We start from the raw sequence: 13,401 nt of genomic DNA on the forward strand, positions 1-13,401 counted from the left end.
AATTCCCATCTTTTCTGCTTGATGAAAGTTGCTTAATGTCCCAGTATATGATAACATTTTGTTAATGTGTATTCTCCACCTATAGGGAACAATATTATACAAGCCCATTAGATGAAGTGTATTATTTGTGTTGTTTACATCTTCTAAAGCTTTAGTGATTTGGGATCTAAATGTTCTACCAATTTCTGAAGACCATATTAAAATTTATGCAATTGCTCTTATGTCCTTATCTGCTGAGTTTCTTTCATTTTTATTTTTGAAGCATTTTGTTAGGTAAATAAAAGATTATGATTTTTATATCACTTTGGTGACATTGATCTTTCATGATCATATGGTAACCCCACTTATCTCCAGGAATTCCACCCTTTTAATTCCAACCTGTGTACATCCTCATATTTTAAGCATATCTCTTGTAAACATCACATAGGTGATTTTTATGTTTTAAATGTATTTGACAATTGTTTTTCACATGGAGAGTTAAGTAAAAATCCATTTCCATATACTGTATTTCTTTTCTATTTTCTTAATTTATGCTTTCTCTTTGATTATTTTTTAGATTTTCTGTTTCTCTTTTGCAGCTTTTTTTAAAATAACATTTTCTCAAAAAAAATTCCTCTTGCATGTTCTTCACATGTACCCCAAAACCTAAAATGCAATAAAAAAAACTTCTATCCTTTATTTTAATTCCAATTATACCTACTCTCAGTTTGTATGTTCAGTTATTTCACATTTTTTTAAATTTTAATAATATATATGGGAATGACAATTATTACTTTATGCCATAATTTTTAACAAGTTATATGTTTACTATTTATTTATGGTCACCACTTTTTGTGGCATACCAGATCCTTCATTAGGTATCTTTATTTCCCCCCCATTAGCATATCCTTTGTATTTAGAAGTAAACACCCTTTATCTTTTTCTGAAAATGTCTTTATTTAACCCTTCCTGAAGGACAGTTTTCCTGGACATATAATGCAAGTTTTTCATTTACTTTTTTTCAGAACTTTAAATTCTACTGTATTTTAGCTTCGATTGTTGCTGTTGAGATGTCAACTGAAAGCATAATTTTTATTCTTTTATATGTAAACCATATTTTCTCCTTGGGATAGCTTGTAAGACTTTATCTTTGTTTTTGTTTTGTCCTTTCACTACTAAAAGAGCTAACATCCTTGATATCCTTTTGGTACTCTGACATGCCTCATCCCACAATGAATAAGAGCAGGCCCTGTGTAGTCAAAAGAATACATTGGAAGTGCTATTGTGTGACTTTCAAGAGCAGGTCTTCCAAAAGCTTTGTAGCTTTTTCATTGTCTCTTGAATGACTCACTCTGAGGGAAGCCAGCTGCCATGCCCTGAGAACATTCAACCAGTCCCAGGCAGAGGCCCACCTGGAGAAGAATTAGGCACCCAATTAATAGCAATCATCAGCTTGCAGCATATGAGGAAGTCACCTTGGATTCAGTTTCTCTAGTCCAATGGGTCTGTGAGCCTCCCAGTGACTGCAGCCCCCAATACCACCTGACTATAACTTCCTGAGAGATCGCAAGCAAAATCAATTCCAAATTCCTTACTTACAGAAACCTGAGACTATAAATGATTATTGTTGTTTCAAGCCATTATGGAGTGATTTGTTATGTAAAATAAGAACTTGTTTATCCCGGTTTAGATTTGTTGGGGTCCCTTTACTTGATGATTGGCATCTTTTTTAATTTCTGAAAAAATTTCAGTTTTTATTTCTTAAATATTGTTTTTCCCTCATTCTCTATATGATTTTGCCACTCTGTTCTCCAACTCTTCATTTCCTGTTCTTGTGTTCCATGTTTTCATGTCTCTATTCTATGTAAATTACTTAAATTTATCTTTCAGTTAACAGATTGTGTGCTCTTTTTTGGGTCAATCATCTGCTATTTAACCTTTATGCTACAGTTTTTAAAACTGATTTATAAGCAATAAAATTAATTGATTTTTAGTGTACTGTTCATTGAATTTTAATGCATATTATACTGATGTAGCCGCAGCTACTGTACTGTCAAGATGTAAGCATTCCCATTATTTCAAAAAATTCCCTCATGCTCCTTTCCAGTCAAATGTTTTCCCCAAAGATTACCATTGTTTGATGTCTGCCACCTGCTCTAGAACTTTGATACATGGAATCATGCAGAAGATTTTCTTCTGTGTGTGGCTTCCTCTGCTTGTCAGTTTAAAAAATGCATTCATGTTGTTCCTTTTCACTGGTGAGCAGCATTCCATTGCTGAGTGCACTACTATATCTTTATATGTTCAGTTGATGATGGATATTTTGGCTGTTAACAATTTGGGGGCTATTAGGAATAAAGTTGTGGCCAAGATATTTGAAGATATGACTTCAGTTTTCCTGAATAAATACCTAAAAAGTGGAATTTCTTGTCACAGACAAGAAATTCATATGAAACAATTTCATATGTTTCACTCTATGAAAAACTGACTAGATATTCTTTGAAATGGATTTTCTTTTCCTAACAGAAATGTAGAGAAACATCCTCACCAACACTCAGTATTATAAATCTTTTTAAGTAGATATGAAATGGCCCCTATGTTGTTTTAATTTGTGTTTCCTTGATGGCTACTGACATGGCTTAGTGACCATTTCTATAGTTTCTTTTGTGAAGTCTTATTATTATCATTATAATAAGTACTGGGATACATGTGCAGAGCATGCAAATTTGTTACATAGCTATAAACGTGCCATAGTGGTTTGCTGCACCCATCAACCCATCATCTACATTAGATATTTCTCCTAATGCTATCCCTCCCCTAGATCTCCATTCCCTGACAGGCCCCAGTGTGTGATGTCCCCCTGCCTGTGTCCATCAGTTCTCATTGTCCAACTCCAACTTATGAATGAGAACATGTGGTGTTTCGTTTTCTGTTCCTGTGTTAGTTTGCTGAGAATGACGGTTTCCAGCTTCATCCATGTCCCTGCAAAGGACATGAACTCATCCTTTTTAGGGCTGTATAGTACTCCATGAAGTATATGTGCCACATATTCTTTATCCAGTCTATCGTTGATGGGCATTTGGGTTGGATCCAAGTCTTTGCTATTGTGAACAGTGCTGCAATAAACATACATGTGCATGTTTCTTTATAGTAGAATGATTTATAATCTTTTGGGTATATACCCAATAATAGGATTTCTAGGTCAAATGGTATTTCTGTTTCTAGATCCTTGAGGAATCGCCACACTGATTTTTTAACTAATTTACACTCCCACCAACAGTGTAAAAACATTTTTATTTCTACACATCTTCTCCAGCATCTGTTGTTGCCTGACTTTTAATGTTGCCTTTTAATGATTGGCATGAGATAGTATCTCCTTGCGGTTTTCATTTGCATTTCTCTAATGACCAGTGATGATGAGTTTTTTTCCATATGTTTGTTGCCTGCATAAATGTATTCTTTTGAGAAATGTCTGTTCAGATACTTAACCCACTTTCTGATGGGGTTGTTATTTTCTTGTAAATTTGTTTAAGCTCTTTGTAGATTCTGGAGATTAGCCCTTTGTCAGATGGATAGATTGCAAAAATTTTCTCCCATTCTGTAGGTTGCTTGCTCACTCTGCTAATAGTTTCTTTTGCTGTGCAGAAGCTCTTTAGTTTAATTAGATCCCATTGGATCTTTTGTTGCCATTGTCTTTGCTGTTTTAGTGATGAAATCTTTGCCCATGCCTATGTTCTAGATGGTATTGCCTAGGTTTCTTCTAGGGTTTTTATGGTTTTAGATCTTATGTTTAAATATTTAATCCATCTTGAGTTAATTTTTGTATAAGGTGTAAGGAAGGGGTCTGGTTTCAGTTTCCTGCATATGGCTAGCCAGTTTTCCCAACACCATTTATTAAGTAGGGAATTCTTTTTTTTTTTTTTTTAATTGCATTTTAGGTTTTGGGATACATGTGAAGAACATGCAAGAATGTTGCATAGGTACACACATGGCAGTGTGATTTGCTGCCACTCCCCACCCCCACTGTCCCTCCCCAACTTCTCCCCAACAGACCCCAGTGCTTGTGGTGGTCAGGTTTGAAAAAATCAGATGGTTGTAGATGTGTGGGTTATTTCTGAAGCCTCTGTCCTGTCCCAGTGGTCTCTATTTCTGTTTTGGTTGCTGTACCCTGTAGTATAGTTTGAAGTCAGGTAGCATGATGCCTCCACTTTTGTTCTTTTTGCTTAGAATTGTCTTGGCTCTATGGGCTTTTTTGGTTCCATATTTTAAGTTGTTTTTCTAATTCTGTGAAGAAAGTCAATGGTAGCTTGATGGGGATAGCATCGAATCTATAAATTACTTGGGGCAGTATGGCCATTTTCACAATATTGATTCTTCTTATACATGAGCATGGAATGTTTTTCCATTTGTTTGTGTCCTCTCTTACTTCCTTGAGCAGTGGTTTGTAGTTCTCCTTGAAGAGGTCCATCACATCCCCATCGCATCCCCAAGTTGTATTCCTAGGAATTTTATTCTCTTTGTAGCAATTATAAATGGAAGTTCACTCCATTTACAATGATTTGTCTCTCTGTTTATTACTGGTGCATAGAAATGCTTGTGATTTTTGCACTTTCATTTTGTATCCTGAGACTTCGCTGAAGTTGCTTATCAGCTTAAGGAGATTTGGGGCTGAGACAGTGGAGTTTTCCAAACATACAATCATGTCATCTGCAAACCAAGACAATGTGGCTTCTTCTCTTCCTATTTAAATCGCTTTCTTTCTCTTGCCTGATTGCTCCAGCCATAATTTCCAATTCTATGTTGAATAAGAGTGGTGAGAGAGGGCATCCTTGTCTTGTGCCGGTTTTCAAAAGGAATGCTTCCAACTTTTGCCCATTCAGTATGATATTTGCTGTGGGCTTGTCATAAATAGCTTTTATTATTTTGAGATATGTTCCATGAATACCTAGCTAATTGAGAGTTTTCAGCAGTGTTGAATTTTATTGAAGGCTTTTTCTGCATTTATTGAGATAATTATGTGGTTTTTGTCATTGGTTCTGTTTATGTGATGGATTATGTTTATTGATTTGCTTATGTTGAAACAGCCTTACATCCCAAGGATGAAGCCAACTTGATCATGGTGGATAAGGTTTTTGATGTGCTGCTGGATTCAGCTTGCCAGTATTTTATTGAGGATTTTTGCATTGATGTTCATCAGGAATATTGACCTAAAATATTTTGTTTTTGTTGTGTATCTGCCAGGTTTTCATATCAGGATGGCACTGGCCTTGTAACATGAGTTAGGGAGGAGTCCTTCTATTTCTATTGTTTGGAATAGTTTCAGGAGAAATGGTACTAGCTCATCTTCGTACCTCTGGCAGAACTCGCCTGTGAATCCATCTGGTCCTGGGCTTTTTTTGGTTGGTAGACTATTAATTACTGCCTCAATTTCAGAACTTGTTATTGGTCTATTCAGGGATTTGACTTCTTCCTGGTTTGTCTTGGGAGGGTGTAAGGGTCCAGGAATTTATCCATTCCTTCTAGATTTTCTAGTTTATTTGCATAGAGGTGTTTATAATATTCTCTGATGGTAGTTTGTATTTCTGTGGGATCAGAGGTGATATCCCCTTTATCATTTTTTGTTCTGTGTGTTTGATTCTTCTCTCTTTTCTTCGTTATTCGTCTGGCTAGTGGTTTAACTATTTTGTTAATCTTTCAAAAAACCAGCTCCAGGTTTCATCTATTTTTTAAATGGAATTTGGTGTCACTGTCTCCTTCAGTTCTGCTCTATTCTTCGTTATTTCTTGTCTTCTGCTAGCTTTTGAGTTTGTTTGCTCTTGCTTCTCTAGTTCTTTTTATTGTGATGTTAGGTTGTTGATTTTATATCTTTCCCACTTTCCCCTGTGGGCATTTAGTGCTATAAATTTCCCTCTAAACACTGCCTTAGGAGTATACCAGAGATTCTAGTTCATTGTGTCTTTGTTCTCATTGGTTTCCAAGAAGCTATTTATTTCTGCCTTAATTTCATTATTTACCCAGTAGTCATTCAGGAGCAGGTGTCTTTGCAGGTGAGATGGTGTCTTGAATACAGCACACTGACAGGTCTGGACTCTTTATCCAGTTTGCCAGTCTGTGCCTTTTAATTTGGGCATTTAGCCTGCTTACCTTTAAGGTTAATATTGTTATGTATGAATCTGATGCTGTCATTGTGATGCTAGCTAGTTATTTTGCCTGTTAGTTGATGCAGTTTCTTCATAGTGTTGATGATCTTTACAATTTGGTATGTTTTTGCAGTGACTGGTACCAGTTTTTCCTTTCCATCTTTAGTGCTTTCTTCAGGAGCTCTTGTTGGGCAGTCCTGGTGGTGACAAAATCTGTCAGCATTTGCTTATCTGTAAAGGATTTTATTTCTCCTTGCTTAGGAAGCTTAGTATGGCTGGACATGAAATTCTGGTTGAAAATTCTTTTTTTAAAGATTTTTGAATATTGTTTCTCACTCTGTTCTGGCTTGTAGGGTTTCTGCAGAGAGATCCACTAGTAGTCTGATGTGCTTTCCTTTGTGGGTAACCTGACCTTTATCTCTGGCTTCCCTTAACATTTTTCCCTTCATTTCAACCTTGGTTTGAACCTGACAATTATGTGTCTTGGGATTGCTCTTCTCAAGCAATATCTTTGTGGTGTCCTCTGTGTTTCCTGAATATGAATGTTGGCCTGTCTTGCTAGGTTGAAGAAGTTCTGGATAATATCCTGAAGAGTGTTTTCCAATTTGGCTCCATTCTCCCCATCACTTTCAGGTACACCAATCAAACATAGGTTTGATCTTTTCTCATAGTTGCAGATTTCTTGGAGGCCTTGTTCATTTCTTTTCATTTTTTTTCTCTAATCTTGTCTTCATGCTTTAGTTCATTAAGTTGATCTTTAGTCTCTGATATCCTTTCTTCTACATGATCAACTCAGCTATTGATACTTGTGTATGCTTCACAAAGTTCTCCTGCTGTTTTTTCAGCTCCATCAGGTCATTTACGTTCTTCTCTAAACTGGTTATTCTAGCTAGCAATTCCTCTAACCTTTTTTCAAGGTTCTTAGATTCCTTGCATTGGTTAGCACATTCTTCTTTAGCTCAGAGAAGTTTGTTAAGCTTGTTATTACCCACCTTCTGAAGGCTACTTCTGTCAATTCAAATTCACTCTCCATCCAGGTTTGTTCCCTTGCTGCTCAGGAGTTGTCATCCTTTGGAGGAGAAGAGGCTTTTTGATTTTGGGAATTTTCAGCCTTTTTGAGCTGGTTTCTCCTCAACTTCATGGATTTACCTACCTTTCATCTTTGATGTTGGTGACCTTCCTATGGGGTTTTTGTGTGGATGTCTTTTTTGTTGAGGTTGATGCTATTCCTTTCTGTTTGTTAGTTTTCCTTCTAACAGTCAGGCCCCTCTGCTGCAGGTCTACTGGAGTTTGCTGGAGGTCTATTCCAGGCCCTGTTTGCTTGGGTATCACCAGCAAAGGCTGCAGAACAGCAAAGTTTGCTGTCTGCTCTTCCTCTGTAAGCTTTGTCCCAGAGGGGCAGCCACTAGATGCCAGCTGGAGCTCTCTTGTATGACGTGTCTGTCGACCCCTGCTTGGAGGTGTCTCCCAGTCAGGAAGCATGGGGGACAGGGACCCACTTGAGGAGGCAGTCTGTCCCTTAGCAGAGCTCGAGCACAGTGCTGGGAGATCTGCTTCTCAATTCAGAGCTGCCAGGCAGGGATGTTTAAGTCTGCTGAAGCAGCACCCACCACTGGCCTTCCCCCAGGCACTCTGTTCCAGGGAGATGCAAGTTTTATCTGTAAGCCCCTGACTAGGGCTGCTGCCTTTCTTTCAGAGATGCCCTGCCCATAAAGGAGGAATTTAGAGAGGCAGTCTGGCTACTGTGGCTTTGGAGAGCTGTAGTGGGCTCTGCCCAGTTGCAACTCCCTGACTGCCTTGTCTACACAGTGAGGGGAAAACTGCCTAGTCAAGCCTCAGTAATGGTGGATGCCCCTCCCCCGCCAAGCTCCAGCATCCCAGGTCAACTTCAAACTGCTGTGATGACAGCAAGAATTTCAAGCCAGTGGATCTCAGTTTGCTGGGCTCTGTGAGGATGGGATCCAGTGAGCTAGACCACTTGGCTCCCTGGCTTCAGCCCCCTTTCCAGGGAAGTGAATGGTTCTGTCTCTCTGGTGTTCCAGGCGCCAAGGGGGTATGAAAAAAAAATTCCTGCAGGTAGCTCATTGTCTGCCCAAATGGCCACCCAGTTTTGTGTTTGCAACCCAAGGCCCTGGTGTTGAAGGCACCTGAGGGAATCTGTTGAAGGCACCTGAGGGAATCTCCTGTTCTGTACATTGCAAAGACCATAGGAAAAGTGTATTATGGCTTTCCTTGACTAGGGGAGGGCATTCTCTAACCCCTTGTGCTTCCTGGGTGAGGTGATGCACCATCCAGCTTCTGCTCACTCTCCATGGGCTGCACGCCATGTCTAACCAGTTCCAATGATATGAGCCAGGTACCTCAGTTGGAAATATAGAAATCATCTGGCTTCTGGGTTTATCTCACTGGGAGCTGCAGACCAATCTCTTCCTATTCACCCATTTTGCCAGCCACTGTGAAGTGGTTTTTTAAGATGCTGATAATTTTTAAAAGTTGTCTTTTTATTAGTGATTTGTCAGAGTTCTTTATAGATTCTAGATACAAGACTTTTGTCAGGTAAATATATATTGCAAATATTTTAATCCAGCTTATGGCATGACTATTCATTCTTTTTTTTTTTTTTTTTTTTTTTTTTGAGACGGAGTTTTGCTCTTGTTACCCAGGCTGGAGTGCAATGGCACGATCTCGGCTCACCACAACCTCCGCCTCCTGGGTTCAGGCAATTCTCCTGCCTCAGCCTCCTGAGTAGCTGGGATTACAGGCACGCACCACCATGCCCAGCTAATTTTTTGTATTTTTAGTAGAGACGGGGTTTCACCATCATCATTCTTTTAACAGTGAATTTTGATGATCAGAAATCTTTAACTTTGATGGAGTCCAGTTTGTCTTTTTTTCTTTTAAAATTAATATTATTTTATTATAAGAAATATTGGCCTACCTCAAAATATTACCCTATGTTTATGTCTAGGTGATTTACAGGTCTAAGATTCATCTAGAATTAACTTTTGTATATGGTTTGTGGTGGGATTTAGGTTAATTTATTTCCACATATGGATATCCCATTGTTTCAGCAATGCTTTTTGAAAAGTTTTTTTGCTGACTGTGCATGTTTATTTTTGGACTTTATTCTATTAGACTGAGTTATTTGTCTATTTCCCTACCCATATCACACTGCCTTGATTACTGTAGCTTTATAGTCTTGATATTGATAGTATACATTTTTAAGTTTTGTTCTTTTTCAAAGTGTTTATTGACTCTTCTAATAATTTTGCATATCTATGTAAATTTTATAATAAATGCCTCTATTTTTTTAAAAAAATTGCTGTTCAAATTTTTAATGCAGTAATATTGAATCTTAGATCAATTTGGGGAGAGTATCTTATCAAATATTAAATTATCTAATCCATGAACATAGTATTTCTTGCCATTTAGTTATTTTTTTCTCAGTGATATTTTGTGGGTTTTAATGCAGAGGTCTAATACTTTTTTACATATTAAACTTACTCAAAATTATTTTATAATTTTTAGTGTTATGAAAGTTATTTCATTTATGAATTTTTATTGCTAATATATAAAAGTGTAATTTTTATTCGTATATTGACTGTGTACCTATAATCATGCTTAACTTATTGTTTCTAGTACCTCTTCGGTAGATTTTTCAGACTTTTCTACATAAAAACTCACGTTGTCTGCAAATAAACACGAGTAACATCTTCCTTTATAATCTTAGAGCTTTCATTTTTCTTTCTTAGTTTATTTAATTTGCTAAGACCTATATTACAATGTTAAATAAAAGAAGTAAGAGCAGATATTCTTGCCTTGTTCATGACCTGATAAAAGATGCTATCTTGCCATGAGGTGGTGCAATTTTTACTAAAGGCTTATTCCCCATTCCTTATACATTGAAGAGTGTTCTGAAGTGAACAGCTGCATAACAGTTGTTTTAATGTGACTCTCACTCAGTATGGTTTTCTTTACACAAAGCTTGCATATCTACTATTTGTTTCTTTTCAGTGCCTTCAATTATGATTACTCTTATCAAGAGGGTAGTCCAATGCAAGCTACTCGGCCATTAATAAAAGCTTTCACTGCATGTACAATTTCAATCATTATACTCTTAATTTCTTATTAGATGCTGTATTTGTTAGTTCCCTTCCAAACCTGTTGAATCTTTTTTGAGTGTCTGATCCTTGATCATTTTTTATCCCTCTTTTAGTTTTAAAACATATTAGATGTATTTATTTTAGTCTATACTGTATTTGATTACTCCAATAAATGAGGCACTTATGTGTCTCCTTCTCCTCTTTTTGTTTCTGGAATCTAATGCTTATAATAGCTTTTTTCCTCATACATTTATTTTTTTTTAATGTTGGCTTATATTCCCTCGAACTTTAGATCCAGTAGTTCTTTGTGTCCTGAGTTCAGAGTATCTTCCAAAAGGAATATACATTGATTCTTGGGACCCTGAGCATGCCACAAACAGATTCATTTCATTTAAATTGTTGCTTAGATTTTTCCATCCTTGAAAACTGGGTACCCAGCCTCCATTAAGACCAACCTGTGGCCAAGAATTCTTAGAGGAGAGGTTTTTATTCCTCTACCAAGAGCCAAAAATGAGTAAAGCATATTTCTTTGCATGTAACCTGTCAATATAAATTTGATATTTTTTCTTGTTTTCTATTTCTGTGAGAGTTTAATGTATATGATTCTTAGTTTCATGCAATGTTCTCTGATTCACCTACCCACATTACATAGGTCCAAAGCTTGGTCGCCTGTTCCCGAGGAGCACAGCTACTAAAATCAAAACTCTAGACCACCTAGGATTGCTAGGTGCACGTAGGATGGCAGCTTCAATGTGTGACTTCCACCAGATACCACTGCTCAAGTTTGCTTTCAAACCCCAGAGGAATTCTCATGCTGTCTTATAAACTCAGCCATTTATTTCATACTGTTTTCATGTTTCATCCAGTAGACATTTTGTAGTGAGAAGATTTCAAGATATCTAGTTTAATATATAGCTAGAAATTGAAATATTCAATATTTACTTTTTAATCACTGAAAAATGTAGTTCTTATTCTTTGTTTAACTGATTGGCAAATGAATTAGCAGAATGATAACAGCAGTTACTTACTGACATCTATGCCCACACATGGGAAATGTTTTTTTAAAAACAGCTTTTTAAGAAAATCAGTTATGAGAAAAAAGAGATGGAGCTACTGAATTGTCTGCATCCCTCATGTTGGTTTTACTTTTACAATACTCCAAAGGATTTCTGTAAAGCAATGTAGAGGGCATAACCAAGGAAGGAACTGTGAAAAACAGAAGTGATTGGGGGCTAGTGTTAGCAACTCACCAGTTCTCAAAGCTATCTTTCATGGATAAAATAAAGCTTGAATGAATAAGAATGTTTCTTGGAAGTTAGCCAGATTTCACATGAAAGGGCTTCTATTTTACTCTTTTACCATGGAGAACAATATCTTAGCAATTACACATAATACATTAATTCCTAAGGATGAATTATACAACTATAACATGTGGGTGGTAAAACCTATCTAACCTATCTTACAGATTGTTAAATAGGTTGACTGTAAAAGGTTTAGCATAGTAGCTTTAAACATAGTAACTGCCCATTCAACGGTAGCTATTTTTATTTCCTCTTATACAAGTTCTGACGTGAGAAACTTTTAATATCTTTGTAAATGTTAAGTTCAGAAATTGTTTAACATCCTTGAAGTAAAATGGACTCAGGAAAAAGCTTGGGTTCCCCATTCTAGTGGGGTTCCTTCCTGAGGTCCAAAGTGCCTTGCTTTCCCCTCAGTTATGACTATCCAGTCTATTACAGTTTCTCACTGAAAGCAGTTTATGTGACTGGTAATAATTTTTTTCTTTAGTGTGATGTTCAAAGGAGGTCATATTAGGGATTGGCGAGTTACAAAGATGGACAGCAAGGAAAGTCTCTATCCTCAAGAAGTCTGTACTCCAGGGTTGTGATATTAAACCCTGGGGGCCAATTATAATCACCTCCAAAGAGTCCAAGAAAAGTACTAATGTCTCTAGTTAATCTTCTCTTTTTATACAGGCAGTTGATATCTTGGGGCAGAAATCATATCATCATATTTTCTTATTCCTTATAGCCACTCCCTAAGTATAGCAATTATCAATTTTAAAATAGTTAAAATTACTAAAAATTAAACAAAACTACTGACAAAATCCAATTTTAAAAGCAATCTATTATATGAATCCTCAGTGGGAGTTACAAATAAATTCTTAGGTCAAAAATAATGTACGTGTCACATTGCTCCCTGTATTGTCTCAAAATTTCAAAGGCCATATCCCCCAAAGAGAGAACAACAGCTGCACTAAAATTAAAAAGAAAATTGCAACTATAACACAACATTTGCCAGAGGAAAAATTTTATATGAGACTGTAAGTGAGAAAACTTGTCTTACCAATTTAAGGTAACCTTCAGCATCTAGAATTAAATTTTCTGGTTTCAGGTCTCTGTAGATAATACCTAGTCGATGCAGGTAATCAAATGCTTCTGTCACACAAGCAACGCAGAATTTGGAGGTGGGTTCATCAAAGCTGCCTCTGCAATGAAATCATTTTCCCCTTTAATACTCTGGATACACATCTTTGGTGCTGTTCTAGGTCTCAAATCAATTACCAGATTGGCAAATTTATGCAATATGAATATTTTGCAGGGTATCAACAATAAAATGCATTTTATACATTCTATAAAATAATACATTTTAAAGTAAAATGTATTATTAAGCTGTTTGCAAATCATAAGGCAATTCAGTGAGATATGTGATACAAACAAGAACTATTTCACTAAAATTAAAATACCAATAACTGTTTCTGGTAATCATACATGAACATGTGAAACAGAAAAATCCAAAACAAAAACCTTCTTTAAACACCAATCACAAACTCTGGAGAAACTGCAGCTATTTCAGTGGAGAGCTTAAACCAGACTTTTGCACTTTATTACTTGACTTAAAAATGACTCAAATGATTATTTTCATTTCCTCTTTGCATAGTACGTAAGAGTAACCCACGTAGAAATGGGGACATAACTCTTTTCTTTTTGGTGTCCCTTGATCTTTTATTAGAGTCCCCTCTTTCAGCACTATGTGTAGTTTTACAGACTGAATTTTTTTTTTAATGTAGTGGTGATTTGCCAAATGATCTCACAGAGGAATGTGGCTTTGGAGTGACAGAAACTAAATTTGACACCTGTTGATTTTACTCACTATATCCTTGATCAAGTCATTTAACT

General features: G+C 36.5%; 1 protein-coding gene across 1 annotated transcript in view; it reads right to left on the reverse strand.

Annotated features, from left to right (window-relative positions):
- The window catches only part of PRKG2 (protein kinase cGMP-dependent 2), a 116,658-nt gene that overhangs the window by 33,293 nt on the left and 69,964 nt on the right, over window positions 1-13,401 (reverse strand). The window contains exon 14 of the mRNA XM_003923946.4: window positions 12,569-12,710. Within this exon, the coding sequence (XP_003923995.1) occupies window positions 12,569-12,710 (142 nt within the window). The remainder of the gene's footprint in view (window positions 1-12,568; window positions 12,711-13,401) is intronic.

This window comes from Saimiri boliviensis, chromosome 3 (assembly GCF_048565385.1).
Source record: "Saimiri boliviensis isolate mSaiBol1 chromosome 3, mSaiBol1.pri, whole genome shotgun sequence".
In the NCBI taxonomy this organism is placed as follows: domain Eukaryota; kingdom Metazoa; phylum Chordata; class Mammalia; order Primates; family Cebidae; genus Saimiri; species Saimiri boliviensis.